This window comes from Apostichopus japonicus, chromosome 15 (genome assembly GCF_037975245.1).
Source record: "Apostichopus japonicus isolate 1M-3 chromosome 15, ASM3797524v1, whole genome shotgun sequence".
In the NCBI taxonomy this organism is placed as follows: Eukaryota; Metazoa; Echinodermata; class Holothuroidea; order Aspidochirotida; family Stichopodidae; genus Apostichopus; species Apostichopus japonicus.
In genome coordinates this window covers 15,914,377-15,942,309 of record NC_092575.1, presented here as the reverse complement: position 1 = coordinate 15,942,309, position 27,933 = coordinate 15,914,377, and the positions used below count along the sequence as shown (strand labels likewise).

Below are 27,933 nucleotides of genomic sequence, written 5' to 3'. Positions count from 1 at the left end.
TGGAACTGCATGTAACACACAAAGGAATACACTAAACGAAACTGTACATGGTATGTCAAGGGGAATTTCTTATCCGTTTAAAGTTTTGGTTATAATTTGAAATTGATATTCAAAAATATGGATAATGGTCTTTGTTTATGGTGTTTTATATGCAAAATACACTATGTCACTCACACATTGTCAGTCCAACTCAGATGAGTGCTTTCAAATTAGTTAAAGTAGTAAAAAATTTGGAAGGGATGCTGTCTCAATTTAAATTGTAAATGTTATTACCATGAAGGGAGGACTGGAATACAGAGTAACCCCATCATCACCAAAGTAGGGTAAGCTGACAGTGAGCTGGTTGACTCTGGCTTCCCCGCCTCTCAGAAGCTGGTATTCGTTGCCTCCGTGCATCAGCGTAAGACCGGTGAGCAAGGAGAAAGCATCTGCAGGGTCTTCTTTAGAGTTGGTGCTAATCAGGTGGAAGGGAAGACCCTCTCCCTCGACATCATCGCAGTCGGTGATGAGGGAATGGTCGCAATCGGCCTGGAAGTGGAAGGTTCGTCCATCGAAGGTTGAATAATGGGGATCGCCCCAGATACGACAGACTGACGGTTCTGTAGAGAGAGAAAAATGAAAGGGTTGTAAGGTAACATTCTTAGGAGAGGAAATGTAATGAGAGGATAAATGGATGGATGAACTAGAGCATGGATGGGATTTGCACTTTTATAGGAGTTAACTGAAGTAAATGGAGAAATGTAATACATACTGTAAGTAACAAGGTTGACTTTACTTTGGTGTTAAGCAAAACCAATATCATTTTAGCATAAACATTCCACAGGTCTTGATCCCCCCAACAACAATCACAAATTCTAAGGATAAAAACATGGATCCTTTAATGCCTAGCTTACAAATGACAAACAGAAAGACAAGTTAACTTTCCAATTAGGAATAAGAAATTAATGTTGAAAATATAATATATAATATAATAACTTGAGAAAGTGTGTATCGGAGACTTAATTAGTCCAGACATTTACTTTACAGTTGTATATATATATTTATTCTTCTTTTGATAGATACAAAATCCTTCACTTTACTTTGGAATGGAGCAACCAAAAGCAATACCATTTTAGCATTAATTCCCACAGAATGTTCTCCCCTACCCCCACTCCCGCCACCCAAAAAACAATCACATATTTTGAATGCTTTGCTTACAAATGACAACCAGAAAGTGTTCGGGAATGTTTTAAAGGACTAGGGTGACAATCATGATGACATAAACTTACCTTGAGTACAACTGTCCCAACCGTCACCTTGGTAACCAGGTTTACAATAGCAATCTCTCTGTCCATCCCTCAATTGGCAGACAGCATCAGGATGGCATCCGATTGGTTGACAGGTAACAGCACCTTCGATACATATGCACACATCTGAGCAATCGTCGGTCAAGAATTCTTCTCCAGGCTAAAGAGAGACAAGCCAAAAGATAAGCCATGCCAGCACGGTTATATCAAGCAAGTTTGATTTTGTACTCTAATATGCAAAGAAAAGACTAACTGTGCATATATGCAGGCCTCTTACCAAAACAAGATGACAAAATCCATATGTATTACAATCACAAGCATGATCTGTTTGCATACACAGACATAAAAATTAAAGAAAATACTTCCAGTTTTATTCAAGGAAAACAAAAGGTGAGAGAAGAAGCAATTTGTCACCACTGCAACCTTATCAGTACACTTCCTAATCGCGACAGACTACTCTTTTACCTCCGAACATCATGACACAGTTAATGTTTGCAAGACTTTGAATTAATTGAATATAAATACTCCATAATGACATATAAAACAAGGAAAACTAACAAATAAAGAATAAATTCAAGCAAACATGATATAAAGAAAAGACTATCAAGGGAACAAAGTTAGTCTAACAACAATCCCAGCAAGGTCGTGTAAAGTTAGTAAAATTAAAAGCCTACTGTACGTACCATGTAGTATCTTCCAGACTCTGTGGTACAACCGCATTGGGTTATAGGGATACAAGAATCACCTTCAGACATGTAACCTTCTGGACAGACGCAAGTCTCCACACATTTAAGCAGACATTCTTCTTGGTCGGGGTTGGGTCTGGAACAAGTCGGTTGACAGGAACTGGCGCAAGGATCGTAGATTTTGTCCTCGGGGCATTCAAAGACTGATTGAAGTAAAGCGAGAGATATGTACTTATTATTACTACCCAAGGAGGGTAACACTTATAATTGATTCAAAATGGGGGACTTTTGAGGGCTTGTCACAAAACTATTAGGAGGGGGACATATGTACCCTGTCACCCCTTAGCCCCATGTGCCATGCAAACTACCCACTTTGAATAAGAAAAAGAGTTCATAACACTGAAACCAAGAATTTCACTGGTTATTTGAATAAATCTGATGATAAGTGGAAAGTGTATGATGGATATTTTTGTAACTTATTCTCTCTATTACGATCTTCTCTGCCTATAGCAAATACAACCTGAGTCCCCTGTTTTTGGCCAAAAACAGGAGAGATTGAATATCTGCCCGAGCTTGTAATGCTAGCCATACTGAACTCTACTCTACTATTTCAGTGGTCAAGCCAAATTTGTCTTCACACAGGAAAGTAGTGCTGGCCATTAGAGCACTTGTGTTTACAATCATACGGTGGCTGGTCAATTAATTAGGTGCGCTCAAGGATGAGTCCTAATGGCAGTTCTTGGGGTAGTTTATGCTATCAGGTAACAAATTATTAATGCTCGAGTGAATTTGAGGAGGATTGTTTTTCTATAGGCAAGCTTGACCATCATTTCCTCATTTATGATTATATCTTACAGCAATCTGCACTGTCTCTCCATCCATCCTCAGGTATCACTCCAGCCTCTCTGCAAGTCTGAGCATACTCATCTATGCTGGAACAACGCTCATCCTCCTCTGGGAGGGTGGAACAGAGGTCATAGACGCAGGCCTCGTAGTAGGTGAGCGGGTCCACGTAATCAAAGCATGCGGTAAACGGTCCTGTGAAAATTGATTGGTTAATTATTGGTGCATATTTTATTGATTATTTATTGATCAACTTACCGAAGCAAGGCAAGGCAGGGCAATGCTTCTAGGATTAAGTATGAGATAATCACAATGTATGACAATGTTAGAATTTAAAAAATAAAACAGAAAAAATTTAAAAGAGACCAGTGGAGATATTAAAGTCTCTAACTATACTGCTCAGCTTTCCGAAAAAAGAAGGGGTTTATATCAATAACTTAGTTTTATCTCAAAATGAAAAAGATATCAAATAGTAAAATTGAAGACATCGCTCGTTTCTTTCTTTACAATTTTTATTTTGACACATACGATCTTAAGAATGATAAAGAAAACCTGCCAGGTTATTGGAAGTTGGAAATTCAACCCTGAAGTTTGCATTAAGGAAATAAAAAGAGAAATTATCAAATGGCAAAGATGATTTAACTTCCCTGCAAGTGGTGTGGTGAATGTTATCAATGTTAAATTTTACAGGAAATTTATCAGACCTTTTACTAAATAGTAGTTTATCTCACCTGGTTCTTGTATGATGATATTGCAGAGTTCCAGGGCTTGTTGAGAGTAGTCTGTGTTGTTACATGGATCTAATGGTGTAGGGATATCGTCCACACATTGCGTACCTAGCTTCCAACTATCGCCAAATTCGTCAACGTCGTTGGTCTGAAACGATCGAAAATAGGCAAATATCACTGAACAGAATGCTGTAAACATTAAGAGAGCAGTCAATAAATGCTAATACTATTCATGTCATGACAATTCATTTTCTAATTTATGCTAATTCAACCATGTATTATTCTCTCATCCATTCATCAGTAAGCTTAATACAAACCTTTCTATTCAATGATTTATGCTACTACGTAGGGTATAGAGCACAAGTCTATTATGGTCTCCCTTCCATTTACAATGAATTATTTTTATTTGGTTTTTGAATAACGTTTTAGCAGGGCAAGGAGTGGGAAGGGGGAGAGGAGGGGCTCCTAGGGACAGAGACGAGACTACTATCTTCTGAGAGCAGATCACAGTATCACCAGAGTATGTATCTTGAACCAGTGCTTACAGTGGTTTGTAAGTGTGTGTGTCTTGCAGTAGGGGAAGGAAAGGGAATACAAGGCTAGCCAATTGTAACAAATGGGGAAGTCAAGAAGTTAAAAACAACTCGCTAAATAAATTCTATTCCTTCTAAATCATCTGTGCTACCTTCATGACGACAACTGAAAGTGAAACAAAAATGTTACTGTAACAGGGACTTCAGGCTGTTACTCTGCTTGTCAAATATAAATTTAATAGACATCAAATTCTGAAGGCTTTTACACATAATACTGATAACAGAGTAAGCTGTAACTACACTCTGTAAGCTCTGGGAGTCTAAGACCCCCCCCCCCACTGTATTTAATGAGGGGGAGAGGTAAAGGAAGAAGGTGCAGGATGAGGTTGGCCAATACCTGGAAATAACAAAGTGCTACCTCTTTCTTCTTGGGGAGTCAGGGTGTGGGGGTAAGGGTGGGAATGTTCCATGATGTTGGGAAAACAAAACAATCATAAGAGAGACACTTATAATTTATTATTTGGTACTGAATCTCAAATTATAGTTCTTACCAGCGTGCCATCAGGGAGGGTAAACTCGTTGCCACTGTTGCCATCAAAGTTGCCACACAGACCACAGGTAGAATTTGCATAGATGGGGTTGAGGTGAATGTCTGCACTAATTCTTCCATCGAATCGGATCAGTAGACCAGAGTTAGTTGCTAAGAACTGGAGGACGAATAAAGGAAGCGAGTAGACAGATACACGACAAAAACAAGAAAAACGTATCCAAGTTTTACTAGTGCACTTTTGGGTTTACGTAAAACGATTGTGAAGTTACTTTTACTTCTTTCTGTAATATTTCTTTTTTTTGCTTTTCTATACTTTTTTATTCTATACTCTTGCCTCAACAATGTTTTCAACCTTTCTGGGGTAGTATTTCATATACCTGTACAGATTGAAATACAGTATTAAAAACTTAATTCAACAGAATGCCAACAGACTTGGGTTCAAACACTCGAAGCCACCTCCGTGAGTTGACTAATTTTTTCCTTCTGATATATTTCTCCCCAAAAGACATACAAATAAGAACATCCCAAACAGGATTGAATGGAAATGAAAAAAAAAGGTCAAATGCATCTAACGGATGGAAGAAGCACTCACCACATTTGGTCTGGCTGGGTAGATGGCGGTTCCATCTATTCCAAAGTATGGAAGTGTGATGGTTTCACCATTCACCCTCACTTCCCCTCCTTCCAGTAGCGAGTACTCTGTGTCGCCTACCTCCAGTCTCAATTCCCTCATGTATGATATCTTGTCGTCAGGGCTACGCTTGTAGTTATCCGTCATCAGATGGAACTGAGGGAGGCTTTGGTCTTGGTCGCAGGGCCGGACCAGAGTATACTCGCATTCTCCCTGGAAGTCGTATCTCTTGAGGTCAAAGGTCCTGTAATGAGGATCACCCCAGATCTGGCATATACCATCAGCTGAAGGAAGAAAAGGAATAAAAATAGCATAAAATTTAAAAGGTTTATCACAAAAATATTGAAGTATCTATTACAAGTTCAGCTTCGTACAGCTGATTGGGGTACAGCTCATTACTTTACACCAACATATTTCTTTGAAAATCAGTTACTGTAGGCCATTTATTGTTTGCATGTTACAAAAAAAGAATTAAATATACAAAAACAATTTTGTGGCTTTCCAAATAATAACACTAAGCCTCAAACTACCACATACACTCTCCACAGTAGAGTAATACCCAGCCTAGCCTATACTAGTTAACTAAGAATCATAGACTGAAGTTGTTATGTTAACGAATCTACAGGTTAGCTACCTGCTAATTGTGTCCTTTTCAGCCTCCCACAACCCCCCCCCCTCACCCTTTCTAAAATTGGATAAAATAAGAGAACTTTAGTGACATCATAAAGGACATTACTCAAGGTAAGCTGAGTGAAAAGGTGAGAAGAGAAAGAGCAAAGACGATAAGACCTGGGTTTCCTTTTGACATTTAAACCAAAACCATTTCTGTTAATTACATCATGCTAGCTATCGCAAGATGTTGAGAATGCAAACTGGAACTTGCATTTACAAGACAACTGTTAAACTTGATCAAAATACTGCTGAGGGTTTATGTGCTCACCTCTCCTACAATCGTAGTAGCCGTCCCCTTCGTAACCGTCTCGGCAATAACAGGAGACTTCTCCGTTCTTGACGTCGCAGGCAGCCTCAGGATGACACTCTGTCATCTCGCAGATGATTTCTCCATCGGTGCAGGTACAAGACTCCGAACAGTCGTCGGAGACGAATACCTCGCCGGGCTGATGAAAAAGAATAGAAGATGATCTTCAGGTTAATTATAATATCCCAGATAGTAGAACATGGGTAATAGGATTCAAATATCAATTAACTGAAACAGAAAAATTCTTTTAGGTACAGACTGAATGCTGATAGGTTCTTGGTGAAATTCCTGTTCCTTTTCTTAGTGCTATTTTTTTTTTTTTTTATCAGTAAATACATTATACTGCAGATTGATAATAACCCATCTATAGTTACTTATATGTCATTTGTAGTAATCATAGGTTACCTAACGTGATCTGATATCACAGGCAAATGTTATCTTCAAATTAAGTCCCTTCTTGAAATATTCCTTGTATTAAATCTTTGTAAGAAATGGGCCTACTTTAGATTTAAAAGAAAAGAATAACCATATGCTTATATTAAATATACAAATATTCATATAAGTTAATATTGATATGCAAGTTCCCGGAGACGGCATGAAAATACTCAACCCATATTTATCAGTAGTGGTAATCACTTCCCTACATAAGCCCTTGTTTTTGCTTGTGATTCATAATAAATTTCATAATATTACATATTTAAATCTACAGCAGCTACAGTATAACAACGACTCAAAGGAAAACCCTATATCAAATATTTTACGTTTGTTTACCTGTAAGTATTGAGATCCATCCTTCAGACATCCACACTGGGCGCGAGGTACACAGCTGTCTCCATCCATGAGGTAACCACTAGGACATTCACATGACTCTATGCAAGTCAAGTTACTACTCTGACAATAGTCTCCATCGTTAGGTACTGCACAAGATGGCTGACAAGGGCTGGTGCAGGCTGAGTAAATCATATCCTCTGGACAGATGAATGCTGATGAAATACAATCAAGTCAAATAACTCAAAATTGCTGTCTTTTTGTGAGTCTGACAAATGTGGGGTTTACCATATTTTATCTGAAGAAAGGTTGACAAGTGGTTGTGGCCTGAGTGTTAAAGGGGTCTTAGTTGAGGGATCCCACTTCTCTTGATAGAGAGAAAAGGGTACCTTGAAGAATACCTATGTAAAAATGGTACCAGACTTGAAACTGGAATGTAATATGTCCTGTAAGAACAGAATGGTTGAAGGAATGTTACTATTGACAATTCATGTTTCAGTGGTCAAAATTGGAGAGGCTACTTGGTCACATCAATGATGGAAAAGCTCTTCCACTGTTTGTACTTTTTTGAACTACCTAGAAACCAGGACAATCATATAGATTACTTCAATGTGGCTTTATATTCTTACAATGTTATGCTTTCTTTTCACGTGTCAACTTCACGTCAATGATAAACAGATCTTTGTGTTGTGTGACTTTGTAATAATTGACTAAATTAACTCTGTAAATGGCAAAAATTGATGTTATGCCATTCCTGGCTTTCAAGGATTCAAAGATTGATGTTGAAGACTCACGGCAGAAAGGAGTGGCTTCCCTCCAGTCTCCGGGCATTCCTCCAGCCTGCTTACAGGCCTGAGCAGCTTGTTCGGCACTGGAGCAGACGTTGTCGGGTTCGGTGGCACATACGTCATAGAGACATGATTCCCAGTACATGGTTAGGTTGATGTAGTCATGGCAACTCGCAAACGGTCCTGTGACAGACAATGGAAGCAATTGTCATAGGACATAAAACATTACATTTTAACAATATGTTGTATTGTGTTATACTGACTCTTATATAAAGCAAGTTAATAAAAGTTGTCATTCGTAGTTGGTAGAATACATAATATTGAAGAAAAGATTATCATTATGGAAGACAAAATATGATGGAGGATATTACAGAAACCAGAATGTAATTGGCTGATGAACATGCGCTAGAATTGGCACCCTTTTCAGGTTTGCCTCGGTGGAGGAGTAGGCGAGCAGAGGGGCAGTGAGTTGGGCCAGATTGCTGACTATCAAATACTTGCAATAAAGAAGTATATTGATCAGAAAATATGATAATAAATCTTAATAACCCTTAATTTCCTTTTCCTACATGAAGAACTTTAGCTCAATCAACAAACATATATTTATAGGCAAATCACATCAGTTCACTTGTTGATTGTGAACAAAGATTTGTACACAAGTGTGTTTATCCCATCAAACAGCCTTTTTTTCTACGAAGACCAAAAATGAACGAACATCACATGCAAAATATAAACACTAATTTACTATTCCCTGCAGGGTGACATCACATTGAGAAAGCTTTTTTGACGATCCTTGCATACCATTGTCACTGGTTAGGGTGTTACACACATCAGGAAGATATAGATCATGTTTAGGAAGTAATGCAGCATGCTTTACAGCATTTTCACTGAATGCTGAGTATGCATATGCACGTACATGTTGGGATGAGCCTAACATGATTTACCCCCAGAGACTAGGAAGATGGCTATATAGTCGACATTAGAAATATGCATACATAATACATATTATGTACACTATGCTCATCATCATTTTTTGTTTAGAGGGGGGGAGGGTGGGTGGGTGGGTGGGTGGGTGGGGTGGGTGGGTATGTGTTGGGTTGGTGTGCGGATGGATCTAAGTGTTACTTTTTTCTTGTCTTGTTTTCTCTGTTTATTTATGGGAGCGCTCTACTAGATAAGCCCCCTGGTGTTTATGGAATGGTTCCTTTCACAATTTTCCTTGTTGTTTACATATTTTGCCAATTATTTAATTTCTCTGTAATTAAATTGCGAGAAGCAAATAAATGAAATGAAATGAAATAAATGAAATTATAAATATTTACCGTTTTCACTGATCAGTAGGTCGCACACATCTAGAGCTATCTCGTAGCTCTCTTCATCTACACAGAGTTCTGGGACGGTGACCTCATCTTGGCATTGTGCGGTTCCTTCACGCCAACTGTTTGCAAACTCAATCACATCTTCAGTCTAATGAAAAAAAATTAAAAATACACAAAATACCTGTTGATCACCCACTAATATAATCTTTGTCCTCTAAATCAAGGTTATCTCATGAGGCAGACCACATGACCCTCCTCCACCCCCCCCCCTCCCCAAAGGATTTCAACCACGCCTGCAAAATATCAGTTGGACACAATCTTGCACTATGCTGACCCTTAATCCCTAACCTATCCAGGGCTCAATCTAAATACAGTGAGAATTGGATTTGGTCTGACCATTGGCCCAAACCAGTAATTTTTGCTGGACTTTCTGGAAAATTAGTTGCCAACCCCTGCTCTAAATTGCCTCATTTTCAAGTATTCATGAGCTTAATTTAAACAGACTTTGTGGCAACATTACACATATTTGTTGCAATATTAATGTTATATGAGAACAATATATTTTTTGGCTTCAATTGACAAAATGTATAAATTTTGCAGACAAAATCATTCAGTGGACAGATAAGTGATCATCAAAACATTAACATACATGAGTAGAAGTTGCGAATAGATAGACAGTTCATTATTACTGATTCCATCAAAATAATTACCATTTCTCCATCTGGCATGGTGAATTCATTACTCTGATCATTATCAAAGTTTCCGCAGAGGCCGCAAACGGTTCCTTCGAACACGTGATTCAGATGAACCTCTGCATTCATGTTGTTGAAGAAGTGTACCAGCAAACCGACGTTCGTTGTTAAAGTCTAAAACAGAAAAAAGGCAAATTAAAATCGAAAAACATTTAAGAATTCCAATATCATCAAGTTTATTAACTGAGTCCTGGAGAGTTCTTTTTAAAATATTCATGATGCTAATACAGCAGAAAGTTGCAAATGACATTAAATGACTTACCACATGTCCATAGCTAGGTACTATAACCACTCCATCGGGACCAAAGTAGGGCGGTGTCACCCGGACGTCGTTGACTCTGACCTCACCATCCGACAGGAGGCTGTACTCGTTGCCGAGGTAAGTCAGTCGGAGGTGGCGCATGATGGAGACGTCATCCGATGGGTTGTTCTTGACGTTGTCACCGATCAGATGGAAGCTGGAACCGAGGCAATCTCTCACTATGGTGTACTCGCAGTCACCCTGGAAGTCATATCGTAACTGGTCAAAGGTCAGGTAATGAGGATCACCCCAGATCTCACAAATTCCTGGCTCTGGGTGAAGAAGAAGAAATAAACATACATGCATATACCATTGATACAAAAATCCAGTTTTCAACTTGATAATAATCCTGTGAAACTAAAAACAAAAAATAATGATAATAAAATGCTGTATAGCTAGCAGTTGCATTTGGCATTACTTTTCTCACAAAACCCCTTTTTTGAGGTAAAAAATCAACAACAAAAAATATGTAGACAAACTTTGAATCTATTTTAAAGGACCCATCAATCATAATTTTTTCTTATGGTGGAAGGGGGGGGGGGAAGAGGAATAAATAAAAGAGGTAAAGTTGACCATAAACAAAAATAATGAAACTTTCTTTACTTTTATTACTTGTTTTTTATTATACCTTGTGTACATTCCCAGTATCCATCGCCTTGGTAACCATCTTTACAGAAACATTCTCTCTGTCCATCTTTGATAGAGCATTCTGCATCTGTATGACAGCTGGTATCCCTGCAAGTGATTACTCCTCCCTCACAGACACAGCTTCTAGAGCAGTCATCTGATACATATTCCTCACCAGGCTGTGTGGGTCAAGAATTGTAGAAAAATAAAGTCTTAATCAACCTCTTTGTCTTTTTGCAAATTTTAGATAAATTTGGTACCAACAATATGGTTACACCTCAAGTCAAATTTAATAAACTGTTGTATAAAATTGATCAAGTGCTTTGAAATGTATGGAAATTTACAGAAACTTCTCCAGCCAGATAATACAATAAGTTTGATGAAATGTTCTGCTCATATTTTCATAAAGCATGCACAATGGTTTCATTTGTGTTTTAAGAAGTTATAAGTGATTTCCATCCAGCTTGTTTCAAAGTCATGATGTAAAAATTATCAGCTTTTTTCAACAGCAAAAAACCCCTGAAATAACAGAGTACTATTTACTAGCACAAAAAACCAATCAGCAAAGATTCAAATTTTAAACACCCAAAACATGATATTGATATTTATTATATGACTGAGCATAATCTTTCAACTGTTTGCTTTAGGTTAATTATATGTATTTTTTAGATCCTCCTGCAAGCAGGAACTTGCAAAGAAGCCATCATCGGCTTATCAAAGCCAAAATCAGTCTCTTAGATTCATATTTAACGTCCATGATTATGAATTGTCAATTGTCAACAACTCTGTGACTGGACGACATACATTAATCTTGGAGTGACTCGAACTTGGGGTATTTCTGAACATATTTCTGAGCAAAACAAAGAAAAACCCATTGTAAATCATGAAAGGTTTGAAATCAGTTTTAGTCATATTAGATACACACCCTCAGGTACTGGGTACCATCCAAGAGACATCCGCACTGTGTACGTGGCACACATTCGTCACCGTCCATCAAGAAACCATCGGGACAAGTACAGGTCTCGATACAAGAGACGTTACTCTGGCAGTAGTCTGTCTCTCCAGGCTTAGCACAGGTAGGCTGGCACGGACTGGAACATGGTGAGTATATCATATCGCCTGGACAGGTAAAAGCTTTGAGGGAAGAAATATTATTAAGAATAATTTAAAGATGGAACTGATACATAAAAGAATCTTGTTGTAGAATGAAATATGGATTTAAATATGGCCTGGACAATCATAAACTAAGCAATACCAAATCAATATTCAATCAGGAGTGTAGGGCTTGTAACTTTTGGGTTACAGGGTTTGAATCCCCATACTACTCAAAAACAAATTTTATTAATATTCTCCAGTTGGTTAACTTCATAATTTCCAAGTCAGCTTACTGCTTTACTTATCAATATTAAGTCATCAAAGAATTCTGCAACATGCAGATGAAATATTTTATGTTCTGTTAATAAATATCAAGGGCAGGTTGTTAAAAATTGAAATTGGACATTGATGGAATAAATCAAATGTATGAAACGCAAACAGAATGTCCACATTCATTATAAAACAATTCATTGTAAAACAATACATGGTAATAATTAACTTCACTGATGACTTACAACATTGTGAAGTCTCTTCCCTCCAGTCACCAGGAGTACCTCCTGCCTCTCGACAGGCTTGGGCAGCTTGTTCTGCACTAGAGCATATCAGGTCATCTTCAGGGTAACGAGCACAAAGGTCATAAACACAGGAATCATAGTAAACTGTCAGGTTGACATAGTGACTGCAGCTGGCGAATGGACCTATACGAGGATAAAGAAAGTAGACCATTTCATTTGGATTCTGCATAATTGACTTCTTTCGAAGCGTGGTCTATTATTTAAATTGAACCCATTCTTCCAAAAGTGTCATACTATGGAACTGAGTGATGTAATTGTGTTTATGGAAAAAGATCTGTTATGAATAACGTTTAGTGTAATCAAAGGCCTGGAGTGTTCAAGTGTCACTCAATGACACTGACCATTTAAGGGTCACTTGAGCAGTGAACTTATTAAATAACAAGAATATGTTGAGCTAAATGAAATGTAAATATAATATATGCTATGACCATGACCACGATTATTATTTAATTCTTTAATTAACTTCTGATTTATTATTTGTACATATATATAGTATATGCTATTGCAAGCTTTATAACTCTTAACTGGTTTTCATATCCTATTTATAAATATGTTTTCCCATGTATTTAAACTAGATTTTTAATTATAAACTTGAAACTTGAGGGGAAAAAAAATGATTATCTGCTATGGGGAAACTGTGCATATGAAAGTACCTTGGATAGATAATTCAGAGATAATAAGAGATAAATAAATATAAACAAAATAAATAAGATAAATAAAATAAATAAGACAAATAAGATAATAAGAGATAAATAAGGAGATAATTATCTTTCTGTGTGACTCACACAACTTTTACAGGGAAAAAATGACACCCATCTTTTTCATTAATATATGTAGGCTGAGTTACGCATGTAATGATTTATGTACCACTAAGAGTTTTGGGTTGTGGTACTTATAGATATTTAAAGAAAGTATTTACACCAAATATCTTCCACACAATGAATACCAAAGATTAATAAGCTACATACCGTACGGATCGATGATGACATAGCATGCATCCTCAGCAGTCTCTTTAATTCCATCTTGCTCACAAGGTTCTGGAGGTGGAGGTTGTACTTGACACTGAGTTGTACCAGTCTGCCAACTCTCTCCAAATTCAACCACATCTGATGCCTAGTACACACAAATACAAAAGGGAGGTGGTATTTGGAAGAAGTCACAACATTAATGATTTCATGTTGTTACAACTAAATATGAATCCAAACTATTTCCTTCAATGATAGAGGTAAATAACAAAATGACATGACAATGTTGAAATACACCTTAAAGATTTCAAATAAGAGAAAAATAAAAAAACACAGATAATCCAACCTCCAAAAGAGAGGGGAAAAAAGAAGAAACTTCAGTGCCAAACATACTGCAGGGAATTCCTCCTGGTTTCTCCTTGTTCCCAGCTGAATATTTCATTCTAAAATAGTCTCAATATTGAATGAAATATTGCACTTGTTTAACTAACTGTAGTTGTTTCTGGGAACTACTGTTCTATCTATGTGCTTGCCATCTAAGTCTAAATATTGATACACACATAGGTGTAGCAGGCGGGGGGCTGGGGGGGGGGGTGCTGCAGCCCCCAACCAAATATATTTGAAAAAATTTGGGCAATATGCTAGATTTTTTAATTTTTTATTGGCATGCGATGTTATAAACGACTCATGCCTATATGATATGCACATTATTTAAACATGATGAATGCGCGCAGAGCGCGCGAAAAAATCTTGGTTATATTTTTCGGGCAAGTCGTTACAGCCCCCCCCCCCCCCCCAATCAAATTAGACTCCTACGCCGATGGATACACATCACCATAAAACTTCATCAAAATTTGTAACCTATTGACTTCACTATGGAATAGAAAAGACAAAATAAAATTTCTAGTAGCAATAATCACCATTTCATCATCAGGCATGGTGAAGTCATTGTCAGGATTATCGTCAAAGTTTCCACAGAGGCCACAGACGGTATTCTTGAAGGCGTTGTTGAGGTGTACTTCTGCGTTGAGATTAATGTCATAACTTATAAGGAGACCAGCATTGGTTGTCAGGGTCTGTGAGCAGGCAGAGAAGAAAGAGCATCAAGTGATGAGGATGATGATCTTAGCTGAAAACTTGTAAATAATGTATCAAATTTCATAATCTGACATCATTGGTGAACAGTTTGTTGTTGTTATTAAAATATGGTATGGTTTCTAACTTTATAATTTACACTGAATTTCTATACTGAGAATCTGCGATCGAAAATGTGGAACAAAATGGCACGGGATCTAATTGGTGAATAATTGCAAGGAGGGATCAAACTGATGAAAAAATTGAAACGGTTGCTTTTTTAGCGTTCTATTGACAATCATACACTTACATCTCCACAAACTGTTGAACCGTCGATCATATTATGAAAGCAATGTACAAATTTGAAATTAGTATTAAACTATTTCTCACCTTGAAAGTCAGAAAGTTGTTATCAATTGAATAAACTATATATATGTATTTTGTATGTATTTTAAATCCTCCTGCAAGCAGGAACTCACGAAGAAGCCTCATAGGCATATCAAAGCTGCAAACTGACCGAAGTCAGTCTGGAGCCTCCACCAGGACAAAGTCTACAATTTGGCTCATTTTTGTTTGAATAAAAGCAGTGTTTAACATCAATCGTCAGACAAGTATCTCTCATAAATGCACACACCTGTTATGACTTTAATAAATCCAGAAGTTTAAGACAAAAGTTTAAACTTTACTCACGAGATGTTGGTAGCTTGGAACGATGATAACTCCGTCGATACCGAAGTAAGGGGGCGACACGGTGACCCCGTTGACCCTGACCTCACCTCCTCTCATCAGTTCGTATTCTGTTCCGTAGTAGGTCAGCCTCAGTTCTCTTAGGACAGTGACATCTTCTGAGGGTTTCATCTTGATGTTATCAGCCACCAGGTGGAATGTTTCCTCACTGTCGCAATCTCTGACCAAGGTGTATTCACATTCTCCTTGGAAGTCATAGCGAAGATCATCAAAAGTAAGGTAGTGAGGGTCACCCCAGATTCTGCAGATACCAGGAACTGTTTTTGTGAAAAAATAAAATAAAAAGAGAAATGCAATGAGAAGACAAAATTGGAACTCAAAAATTAATTAATTAGTATGGTTTACCCTCGTTAATAATTACAGCTGCATCACAATGTAAGCAATGTCCTTCACTAAATTGGTAGACATGGTCCCCCAAATCAAGCCTAAATTTCTATCTTACTGCCCTCCTCCTACATAAAAGCAACCATAAGGAAGAATACCACATTCATCCTCCAATTTTTAAGATCCATCCACGCTTTAACATTCCCTTTGAAATGACAATGATGTTTGCCTGTAACTCTTACCTGGTCTGCACTCCCAGTATCCGTCACCTGCGAACCCTTCTCTACAGAAGCAGGCCTTTTCTCCATCTCGTATATCACATTCAGCATCCGGGTGACAGGTGGTGTAATTGCAGAACAATTCTCCATCCATACAGAGACAGGTCTGAGAGCAATCATCCGAGACAAAACTTCCTCCGGGCTATTGGTAAGACGAAGAGATTAATTAGTTAGAGATTATTAAATCAAAAGAGGGGATTGAGATTAAAACATTAATTAACGTTGATAAAAAAATCAACGTTTTCTCAGGAAAAAAAACAAACAAATTGGCATGCACACTAAAAACATAGCAATACTTAGTAAGATCTTTGACACAGTGATCTCATTATTTTACACAAAATTGTGGACTATGCCTGCTCATGTGGATTAAATATCTATTAGGAATCAAGGTTCTCAGGCATTTTGCCACAATGATTGGCAGGTGAAAAGCAGTTCGTAAAAGAGAAAAGGAATTTTCAAGTTACAATTTAAAACAATGCCTTCGACTTACAGATAAGTACTGTCCGTTGTCCAGACTACATCCACACTGGTATGTACTGACACACTGGTCACCATCCAGGACCATACCATCTGGACATCTACAGGTCTCTACACAATGGCTGACCGGACAGTCTGATGGTCCCACACGGTCCACACAGGTAGGCTGACAGGATGGGCCGCACACATCGTACTCAAATCCATCAGGACAGGTCAGAGCTGTTACAGTAGTAAGAGAGGTTTTAAAGATACTCCATAAAACAAAAACCAGATTCCAACAAAGAAGAGGAAAGTTCATTCTGAACAGTTTTCTACTTATCCAGTTATATTATCTCCAGCTTCTAGATATTGTAGAAATGTCCTACTTTTGTAGTTTACAACAGAATCTTGTCAATCACTATTTCCTTTCCTGTACACAGACATCTGAAACATTACAGCCGATGAAACCAGAAAACAGAATTCATGTCTGATCCCTCCTGGTACTCCAACCTAGTCCCCCTACCACTCTACTTCCCCCACCCTGTCCCCCTGCCACATTTCTTCCTATTTATTTTCTGCATGTGATAAGATATATTTTCTGAATGAATCCCTACAGAGCTCTCATTAGACCAAACAGACTGACAACATTGCAGTACCTGATCTTTCTAGGTACTCTGACAAGCCCCATACCCTCCCTCACCCTCTACCATCTTCACCACATGCTTCCCCTTTTTTGTTTTCTGCAATTAATAACAAATATTTTCTGCATTTAATGACAAATATTTTCTGCATTTAATAAAAAGTATTTTCTGCCTTTAATAACAAATATTTTCTGAATGAAGCCCCACATAGCTCTGATCACACCAAAAGTACTTACGACATTGGGATGTTAGATCTCTCCAGTTATCTGGTTCCCCTCCTCTGCTTCGGCAGAGACTAGCGTATTCCTCCAGGCTGTTACAGAGGTTAGAATCATCGGGCAGATTGGCGCAGAGGTCATAGATGCATGCAGTATAGAAAGGTCCCGGGTCAGCAGAATTATGGCAGCCTGAGAAAGGACCTGTTGTAACCAAAAAAAAGAAAAAAAGAGAGAAAATGACAAAATAATTAGAAAAAATTCAAGAAGAAAAAGCCGAAAAGGTGGTTATAAAATACCATAGTAGTCCTTAAAGAATCTGTTGGCAAATAGCGTATAGTTTTGTTTTAGTTCAGTAAAGAAATACAACCAGTTGCTTAATTAAAACAAATAACAGTGAGAGACAAAACACCAGCAGATTCATTTCTTTGATCTCTCTTGAGTGAACTGAATAGCTGAGAACCAGATGGAGGGGAGAGTACATGAATCGTGATCGTTGCATGTGTTTACCGTGGGAAACATTAAATTATATGTGAATGAATATCAGTGAGACAGTCCTTGTACATAATCTGGTTATTACTAAAATGACTTTAAGATAGTAGATGACATAAACATTAACAAAATATAATCTTGAACATTCTCTTCTTCTATTTTTGGCTTGACTTTCAATCCTTTCTTGAAAATTTTAGAAGAGGGATGAATCCCAACCACTATCATGCTAAATAGTATGACACAGATGCTATTGATGAAAAATACTTTTTACCAACTGCGTATAATTCTAAAGGTTGGGGTTGTATTAAAGCAAATAACTTTTATTGAAATGTTATGAGCCATTTTAAGATGGTTGAATACATGATATAATTGTAGTCTTACCCAGTGGATCAAGTAGAATGTAGCAGAGATCTTCAGCCATTTCATACTCTTCCGATCCTTCCTCGCAGGGATCAATGATCTCAGGAGGAGGCAGACATTCCCTGAATCCTGTCGTCCAGCTGGAAGCAAACTCGTTCACATCTTCGGTCTACGTGGAGAAAGAGTTCTTAATTAGTACATTATTTTTTAGTAGAGCCAAGGGGAATACAGCCCCAGCCCAGGGGAAACTGGGGGGGCTGGGAAATACTGAGCGAAGAAATAACGTATTCTTATTTGTGTATATATTTTAGAACAAATGAAGACTTGAAGGCAGTTGCCCTGTGACATGATTTGTCCCTGGGGTACGACCTCATGATTCTCAACACCCCAGGTCTCAGAATTGAAAAAAAGTGCTTAATTTAACTTAAAACAATGGGTTAAATTAATCAATTTGAAGTGCAATAGAATACAATAGAAAAACCGGCCAAAATTGGCCAGCTGTATGCAAGCACCTGTGCAGAAAAAAGTTTAACATATTTTGATGATTGTTTGACAAATTTGACAATAGGAAGCTTAAGTTTCGAAAAATTTTCTCCCAAATCTAATTTGTAGGTTTCTGGTTGCATTCTGAGATCATCCTTTGTAAAACTTCACAAATGTACATGTCTGTTATAACTATAACTCATTCTTGTTTGCTGAATAAATTTTAGAATGACAGATCGTTGTAAACATTTGTGTTAATTTAATGGTTCTTGACCAATTACAAAGCTAGGCTAAATTAGTATAAGAAATACTACTTCCATGTACCTTTAACATCCCACCCTTGTTTAATTTGATCTTATGGTGTAAAATGGTACAAGCTTTCACTATTATTCTTACATCATGTATTCGAGTGAGAAAAACTAACTTTCCTTTTCACCATTTGATTCACCCCATGTTTGTGATTTTGTGATTCTAATTACCTGAGTGCCATCGGAGAGCATAAAGTCATTGGATTCGTCACCATCAAAGTTTCCACATAGACCACAAACCTTATCCTTCCAATCAGTAGAAATCTGGATCTGTGCATCGTTGCCACCATCATATGTCACTTGTAAGCCAAAGGTTGTAGAGAGCACCTGAGAGAAAGAAAACCCGCCCAAAAAATAGAGATAAAAATATTACAAATGATCTACTGCAATTATACATTTATAAACTGTAAAACTGTAATCAGTGAATGACAAATATGAAACAATAACAGCAAAAACCAAAAGCATTGCTGTAACTGGATTTTGAACTAGGAACCTCAGTATGACAATCCTAGTGTGCGAAACAGGGCTTCCAACTGAGCTAATCCAACTGAGCTAATCCAACTGAGCTAATCCAACTGAGCTAATCCAACTGGGCTTAAACAACTGAGCTAATCCAACTGAGCTAATCCAACTGAGCTAATCCAACTGAGCTATTCCAACTGAGCTAAACAGGGCTTAATAGTGGGTAATTATCACTATCTTAGCCACTTCTTGGTAAAAATGAATTTTAAACTCAAATGTGTCTGGTGCTGAAAAATTAAAGAGATTATATGATGATACAGAAACTGTTAGGTATATTAAGATTGTCCCAAAGCACCAACATTGTAAAACAAACTTTTAGACATACTTTGGACAATATTTGGAACATCTATTTGTATGATTTTCATACTTTATATTCACAAGTATTTATTAATGGAGAAACATAAGTGAGCATGGCAGACTTCAATGGTTCTTGGTCTCTTTTCTAATTCACTGTAAAAATTCCTTGCAAAATATAACTGCATTTAAGTTGTTATAAAGGAACCACTTCCTTGACCTACCACTTTAGGAGTTTGTAGGTAGATGAAGACCCCATCAGTACCCCTGTAAGGTAGCGTGACCTCCACGTCATTCACAAATACTCTGTCGTTGATGGTATAGGTATTATTTTCAACGAACAGCAGGATTTCGTGGAGCTTGCTGCTGACGTCCGAAGGTTTGTCTTTCATGTTGTTACCAGAGAGAAGGAACTCCACAATTTCAGCTGACTCGACGCAAGGGACCACCAGGGTATACTCGCAGTCCCCTTGGAAGAGATACTGCCTTGAGTCGAAGGTTAAGTAATGGGGGTCACCCCAGATGTTGCAAATACCAACAGCTGCAATACAAGCAGGGAAAAAGAGGTTTATTTAATTTATTCATTTTTATTATTTTTTATTAATTATTTTAATTTACGATCACAACAATTTGGCCAACGAGGTTGTAAGACAAAACAAATTTTATGCAGAGTGCCTTAAATTTATGAAAACTTGGGAAAGTGGGATTAAAAGAAAACATTACCAAGTGAAATTATGAGTTTTCTGACGTTATAACAGGGAATTATTTTACACTGATAGTTCAAACAGTGTATGGCTAATATCCGTTGAATTGTATCATCATGTAACAGTATAGTGTTACAAGTATGCACATATTGTGAGTAACATAAGCACTAGAAAAGTTGTACTGCATTTTGTAACTCTTGCAAGAACATGTTTTATATATGCAACAATATCAATGATATGACTTTCATTGCAGACACTGGAAGGTAAATCTGTACAGAAATATAACAACTAAATATTAATATCAATTTTAAATACATGAAGTTGCCATAAAGCTCAACAAAAGTGTTGCTTCCATGAACATACATTCATTTCTTCATTGTAACACAAAAATAAAAAACATAAAACAATGTAAATAAAAAAATAATAATAATAAATAATTCAATAAATAAATACATTTAACATCAAAATAAAATTAATATTGAAGAGGTTGAAATATTGAAAGTAAAACAACCAATAGAAAACTAGCAGATGTTTTTACAGTTCCCTCACTTCTCTTGATCACATCCTGACCCTTGTAGCAATTAAAATTAACAAGAACTATACACTGTCCAAAGCTTCTTTACTTATTCTATTCAGGATATTTGTCATATTAAAACTAGAATTTGATTCAGTCTTTTTAATCATGGCCTTAGTTGGTCATTGTATCAATTCTTTGCTTCTCTCACCTTCTTCACAGGTGATACCATCTCCTTGGTAACCATCGTCACAGTAACATCCTCTAACGCCGTCTCTAAGTTCACATTGAGCATTGTCATGACAAGGATCTAACATATCACAAGTCAATACCCCTTCTAAACAAGTGCATTCCTCTGAGCAGTCCTCAGAGATGAAACCATCACCAGCCTGAAAGGGATCATAAAAAATTAAGAAAATTCATCAGTCTTTTTGCATAACAATACACAATATATCAATATACATCACATAATGTAAAATTTTAAGACAATTAACAAGGGTGCATGTCATAAATTATATATTGTTGCATATTCATGTTGCTATTTTGCACAGCTATTCACAATACATGGCATATCAATACACACAGACCATAATATAAGATTATAAGACAATTTACAATGTGCATGTAACATTCCATAAGGCACCTAGTTCTTGTGCATGTATTACTTACAGTTATGTACAGACCATTTTGAAGTGTAGATCAGATTGATATGTACTTACACAATGGAATACTTGTTGTTAAAATTGGAAACATTTGGGGTGCAAAACATTTGACTCTTATGAAACTGAAAGAATGTCATTTATAGATTCGCAATATAATTTATGTATGAAATTTGAAACTCACGGTAAACTTACAGATAGGTACTGTCCATTGTCCAGACTACATCCACACTGGAAAGTACTGACACACTGGTCACCATCCAGGACCATACCGTCTGGACATCTACAGGTCTCTACACAATGATTGACCGGACAGTCTGATGGTCCCACACGGTCCACACAGGTTGGTTGACAGGATGGGCCGCACACATCGTACACAAATCCGTCAGGACATATCAATGCTGCAAGACAAGTTTAGCATACCATCTCAAAACTTTGGTAATTCTTATTTGCTTATAATTTATCCAAATAAACATGCTGTTTACTGTTCACAAATAAATTAAATTAAAATTTAATAAATAATAAATAATTAATAAATTTATTAAATTAATTTAAAAAAATAATAATAATTAATAAATAATTAAAAAAAAAAAATTAAAACTCTTCAACATGCTACTGGAAGAAAAGATTAACTTCTGTCCTTCAAAGTCATCTCGAATCTTTTTAAACATATGTTTCCATTTTGAAAATCTGATTTCCTCTCAAACAAATTGTCATTGTTTGTGTATTTTGTTTTAAGAAAACATTAAAGAGAGAACAAACAAACCAGAGGAAATATGTGCTACTCACGACACTGAGGTGTTTGAGATCTCCAGTCTCCGGGATCACCGCCTCTGCTCCTACAGACTGCAGCGTATTCCTCGAGAGAATCACAGAGGTTACTATCGTCCGGTAGGTTAGCGCAGAGGTCGTAGGTACAGGACTCTGCAAACGGTGCTGGATCGACGACACTATGACAGCTAGCAAATGGACCTGACGAAGAGTTGATCGGGACATAAAATCATGACATATAACCACAATTAGTATTATGCAGTCAAACCAATTCAAGCAAAAAAGAACATGAAAATGTAGAGAAAGGTATACTATTAAAATTGTCTCCCTGAGGTAATTCCCTGAAAATATATATTGAAAAGCACCATTTGGAGACCAATGGGAATTTCTCGTTTGTGAAAGTTTCCTTTGAGAAACAGATAATTTTGCAGCAAATCTTCTGTAAATAAGGCACATAGATTGAATTCCAAATAGAAGATAAACATAAATTTCCTTCTGTGATTTTTAATATTTTTATATTCAAATTTAGTGACACCCATGCATTGTTGAATCAGACAAATACAAAGACAAATTGTTAGCATAATGTGGATGCATCCATTTATCTTTAATAGTTACCCATGCTAATCCTATGCAATTTTACTTTCACTTGTAAATACAAAATCATAAATAAAATTATATAAAAAAAAGTTACAACTTACCGTCAGGATTTATCAGTGTCCAACACAAGTCCTCTGCCTCTTGAGTAAATTCTCCACCCTCATCACATGGGTCAGGTGGTGGAGGAGCACCAAGGCACTCCCCTATTGACCAACTCTCTGCAAACTCATTGGCCTTCTGAGTCTGTATAAAAGAGATGAAGAACTTCAGTAGCTTCAACGAGCACTTTTCAATCCAAGATCAACATGATCAGTGTGGGAATGTTTATTGAAGTTTATTCAAGGGGGACGATTGAGGAAGACTAAAAATGTTTATTTTATATACTAACAGAGAAATTTCACTGCTACAATTATTTCAGGAATCACACATAATGATGACATTGTATTTATATGTGATAAAATTAAATATAAGAAAATTCAAAAATTCTCTACATTGAAAATTTTGATTGGCTGGTGAGGATCTATTATCTAATATCAGCCTATCATGGCAATTATTACAGAAAGGACATGACAAGACTAAACGTAAAGTCTTACATTGATATTGTATTAATGGAGAAACACATTATTAGAAACAAAAAATTCATTACAATTCAATTTTAAATATTAAGCAACATGGACTACTAGATATTTGGAAACACCTGGCTCACTACTAGCCAGAAAATTATGTTGTATCCTTGAGCAAGGCACTTATTAGTCTCCATTACCTACCTTCACCCAGGCGTATAAATGAGGATCCTGTGAGGTAACTAGTAAGTATAGTTGCGTGTGCCGATTTGTGGCTGTACACTATAGGATTTCCTCCAGGGTACATGTAGCTGTGGCACACTATAGTGCCCTGGGAGTGACTGTTTGAACTGTGCACACTTGGGTGTGTCAGTATGTTAAGTTACCAATGACCAGGGGTGAGATGTTGTTAATTCATGTGAGAAGGCCTTGCCTTGATACAAGACCGTAAATCTTCAACTTCCAACTTTTAAAATGACAAGAAGTCACCCCAAAATTGCATCCATGAGAATTAATTTCGGACAATTTGGTCACACAGGTAAGCATTTACCATCACTCAACAATTGATGTATACATAAGTTAGTCTTTAAATTTAAAAGCTTTCTACAAATGTAAGCCAAAATATGGTTAAGCCATCACATATGCATGTGAGAATAGCCAAAACAGCTTACAACTTGTCTAGTGCAATGCAAGTGATATTCATCTGTGAACAATTTATTCATCGCACAATGGTCATGTCTACTAGCAATTGTTTTTCAAAGGATGATGCATCTAGAAAAAAAATAGTAATTTGACTGTGGAATAGTTATTAGTCTAAGAAAATCCAAAACAAAATCATAGATTAAATGACATAGATAATGCAATGTTGGACTAACCAGAGAACCATCGGGTTTGGTAAAGTCGTTGTCGCCGTTGCCGTCAAAGTCTCCGCATAGGCCGCAGGTTTTGTTCCAGAAGGAGGGCGGTATGTGTATTTCAGCATCATTGTTACCATCGTAGGTCACCAGTAGACCAAAGTCAGTGTAGAGCACCTGCAGGCAATGAAACAGACAACAGTATATTATAGTCCCTGGATACTAACGGTAGCCTAGTCATCCTAACCATGTTACATATATTGCAGCCTAACACACTGATTGAGTAATTACTTAACAAATGAATATGGTTTCCTTGGTGACGAAATATCCAAAATGCATCCCTTTGATACATTCTAATGAATTCAAGCTAATGGTCAAGTATTGTATTGTTTTAGCTTGTATTTATCATTTACTCTATGTCCCTTGTAATCTTTATATCCAACCCCTAGATCGCAAAGTTATAATTCTTTTTTTTTTACAATGAAACAAGAGTTTCACTTTGCAGGCTATACATGAGAAATTTTGCAATAATCAATCAATAATCACCTATAAATAATATCAAATCTGCAAAAAATATATAAAACATACAACCATGTTTACAATGTCCCACTTGATGATACATGCAAATAGCAGTAAATGATAGATTATTAAGTTGACATTTTCATTGTAAACTAAATTACCTATTAACAGAATCTAAGAAACTTGATTGAACGGATTAATTGCAGATCAAAGATTGAAGAGGTTGATATGAACAATAGTTTATGTTTAATACTCACAATGTAAGGGTACTGCAGATAAATGTGGACACCATCACCACTGTTGAAGGGTAGAGACACCGACAAGTTGTTGAAATGTACTTCACGGCCGTACGACAGGGTGTAAACATTGTCACCGTAAACCAGATACAGCTCTCGTTGGTAAGAGACGGCATCTGATGGCTGCTGCTTGAAGTTGTTGCCGATGAGGTGGAATGTTGGCAGGGTAGGGTCGCAATCTCTGACCAGGGTGTACTCGCAGTCCCCTTGGTAGGTGTATTTCTTGTCATCAAAAGTCAAGTAATGAGGATCACCCCAGACCAAGCAGATACCATCAGCTATTGGAAAATACATTCAATTTAAATATTAAGAGAATATTACAAAATGATTTTCCCACTTTTTTTCCTTTAGGTATAGACATTGTTTCATATCAATACAATACATCTTATTAAACTAAAGAGGCATAACTATATTTTAGCCATATGCAAATAATGTTGTTTCACAACACAGAAAGGAAAAAAAATGGTGAATTTCAAAATGTCATATTCTGTGCATATATACAATGTGTTACAACTGTATTTACAAAATTGATCCACTTCTCCATGATCGGCGAAAAACTTACCTCTTTCGCAGAATGTCCCGTTACCTTGGTAACCGCTGTCACAGAAGCAATCCCTCACTCCATCTTCTACGGTGCAGACTGCATTCTCATGACATGGTTCGTAACTGTTGCACTGAGCCACACCGTTTTCACAGGTACATTGCATGCTGCAGTCATCATTTGTGTACACCTCACCCTCCTGGAAAGTTACATATGATAAGTAAGAAACTCAAAACAATAAGGGAAGTTAAATAATTTGAGAAAATATCTGGCATGGAATCAGGCAAGGAATAGATGTGGGGAGGGAGGGGGTTGGGGTTGGGGGAGGGGTGGAGGAGGAGATGGAATAATCAAATGAAAACAAATATTGGACCCCTTCAATAGTAGGTCATATTAAAACCTTTAAGATCTAAAGGAAGTGACCATTGTAATTCATCATTAAATACACTCTATTTATTAAACGCTCATGTATTGCTCCCAAATGTACTAGAAATGGAGGTGAGTTTCATTCATGTTCAAAATTCAGCAAGAATTTTTACTGCCAGACACATGGCTAGGTTGTTGGCAGTCAGAAAATGAATGTAAAATGAATGTAAATTTAACTTACAGATAGGTACTGTCCGTTGTCCAGACTACATCCACACTGGAAAGTACTGACACACTGGTCACCATCCAGGACCATACCATCTGGACATCTACAGGTCTCCACACAATGACTGACCGGACAGTCTGATGGTCCCAGACGGTCCACACAGGTAGGTGGACAGGCTGGACCACACGGGTCATACTGATTTCCATCAGGGCATGTAAGAGCTGCAGAAATATGACAATAATAAGTCAAATTGTATTAGCCAAGAAAGAGGATATTTGATATGCAAACTAGGAAAGAGAAATCTGCTGAATTGAATAAATCAGTAACATCCTGCTTACATGAATACATAATATCATACATGTCATATTACACACATATACCATAACAATGAGGTATGAATATGCATATCATAGTATTATGTCAGGTATGCATATGCATATAAAAGCAATATGCATATTGAACATAATGTGTTCATCACATCTCTTGAGTATCCTCTATGTGTTGTATTTCTTCATGCATGTCGTTAGGTAACCATTTTCAATTGGTTATTTCAAAACTCAGAGAAATTTCTGAATTATTTTGAACTCATTACAATATGACACATGTTTACAAACTGACCAATATGTGTCTTGCAGAAAAATAGTGAATCGGAAAGGATTTCATCACCATGACGGTGTGAATACATACAACACTGGGGTACTTGAGATCTCCAGTCCCCTGGTTCCCCTCCTGCACCCCTACAGAGACTGGCGTATTGCTCCAAGCTGTCACAGAGGTTGCCATCATCTGGTAGACGTTCACAGAGGTCAAAGGTACAAGCAGAGAGGTATGGATCCGGGTTGAGGAAGGCATGACAACCAGCAAATGGACCTGATGAAAGACCAATAAAAAGATCATTATCATGAATATACATGAATATTATCATTCAAGGTGAGTCATCAATGGATATAAATATTCATAGAAGACCTTCCAACTTTTACACATTTCTTTCAGTCATTCGAAAAGATGGAAAAGATTTACGAGAAACCATTTTCTATGAAATTTTTTGTGAAATGTTTTATGAGGAAAAGGGTTTTCTAGAAAAGTACTTTATGTCATGCGAACATTACCATCTCCAACTGAGCTGGGTAGAATTTGTAAAACAAAGACATAAAGAATGTATTTGTTACCACCAGTCGTTCTTAGTAATACAAGACATATTTATACCAATATACAAGCCAAATAGCCATTCAAGTGAATGATAATTGTTAAAGTACCATTTGGATCGATGAGGATGTAACACAGAGCCTCAGCCTCGGCCAGTTCTTCAGCTCCTTCATCACATGGGTATATAGGTCCTGGGGGTGGCAGACACTCTTTGTATCCAGCAGTCCAACTATCTGCAAACTCGTCCACAAATGTGGTCTGAAAATATTATAAAATCAAAGCGAGTGAAAAGTGACAGAACTTTTTTATGATGATGACAATCTCTGTTTTAGTTGTAAGCAGAGGATACATGGGTAACTAACAGTGTATTATAAACAGATTTGAAGAACTGACTGAAAATACTGTTATTTTTTTATTTTACAATGTTTTACCCATCAAAGGATATTCTTAGAAGTTCTTCATTTTAATATTTAAACATGCTTTCTGTTGCTTTTTATTTACTTCGCAGAAGAAAGCAAATTTCTTCTTCAAACATCCTAACTTTAAGCTCAAAACTT

At 37.0% G+C, this 27,933-nt stretch overlaps 1 protein-coding gene across 8 annotated transcripts in view; it reads right to left on the bottom strand.

The window, feature by feature from the left end:
* Positions 1–27,933, bottom strand: part of LOC139981643 (uncharacterized) — a 177,859-nt gene that overhangs the window by 54,440 nt on the left and 95,486 nt on the right. For 7 of the 8 annotated variants that reach the window (XM_071994185.1, XM_071994189.1, XM_071994192.1 and 4 more), the window contains 35 exons: positions 27,487–27,634; positions 26,918–27,100; positions 26,246–26,451; positions 25,660–25,837; positions 25,059–25,375; positions 24,304–24,459; positions 22,967–23,108; positions 22,287–22,469; positions 21,693–21,898; positions 21,050–21,227; positions 19,845–20,161; positions 18,976–19,131; positions 18,035–18,182; positions 17,183–17,365; positions 16,340–16,545; positions 15,814–15,991; positions 15,191–15,504; positions 14,347–14,502; positions 13,430–13,574; positions 12,402–12,584; positions 11,717–11,925; positions 10,793–10,970; positions 10,126–10,436; positions 9,822–9,977; positions 9,115–9,259; positions 7,799–7,975; positions 7,008–7,219; positions 6,198–6,375; positions 5,219–5,541; positions 4,628–4,783; positions 3,547–3,691; positions 2,828–3,010; positions 1,970–2,175; positions 1,269–1,446; positions 274–599 (listed from right to left, as the gene is read on the bottom strand). In XM_071994185.1, coding sequence (XP_071850286.1) covers positions 274–599; positions 1,269–1,446; positions 1,970–2,175; positions 2,828–3,010; positions 3,547–3,691; positions 4,628–4,783; positions 5,219–5,541; positions 6,198–6,375; positions 7,008–7,219; positions 7,799–7,975; positions 9,115–9,259; positions 9,822–9,977; positions 10,126–10,436; positions 10,793–10,970; positions 11,717–11,925; positions 12,402–12,584; positions 13,430–13,574; positions 14,347–14,502; positions 15,191–15,504; positions 15,814–15,991; positions 16,340–16,545; positions 17,183–17,365; positions 18,035–18,182; positions 18,976–19,131; positions 19,845–20,161; positions 21,050–21,227; positions 21,693–21,898; positions 22,287–22,469; positions 22,967–23,108; positions 24,304–24,459; positions 25,059–25,375; positions 25,660–25,837; positions 26,246–26,451; positions 26,918–27,100; positions 27,487–27,634 — 6,966 coding nt within the window. The remainder of the gene's footprint in view (positions 1–273; positions 600–1,268; positions 1,447–1,969; positions 2,176–2,827; positions 3,011–3,546; positions 3,692–4,627; positions 4,784–5,218; positions 5,542–6,197; positions 6,376–7,007; positions 7,220–7,798; positions 7,976–9,114; positions 9,260–9,821; positions 9,978–10,125; positions 10,437–10,792; positions 10,971–11,716; positions 11,926–12,401; positions 12,585–13,429; positions 13,575–14,346; positions 14,503–15,190; positions 15,505–15,813; positions 15,992–16,339; positions 16,546–17,182; positions 17,366–18,034; positions 18,183–18,975; positions 19,132–19,844; positions 20,162–21,049; positions 21,228–21,692; positions 21,899–22,286; positions 22,470–22,966; positions 23,109–24,303; positions 24,460–25,058; positions 25,376–25,659; positions 25,838–26,245; positions 26,452–26,917; positions 27,101–27,486; positions 27,635–27,933) is intronic. The other variant, XM_071994188.1, reaches the window with a different exon arrangement.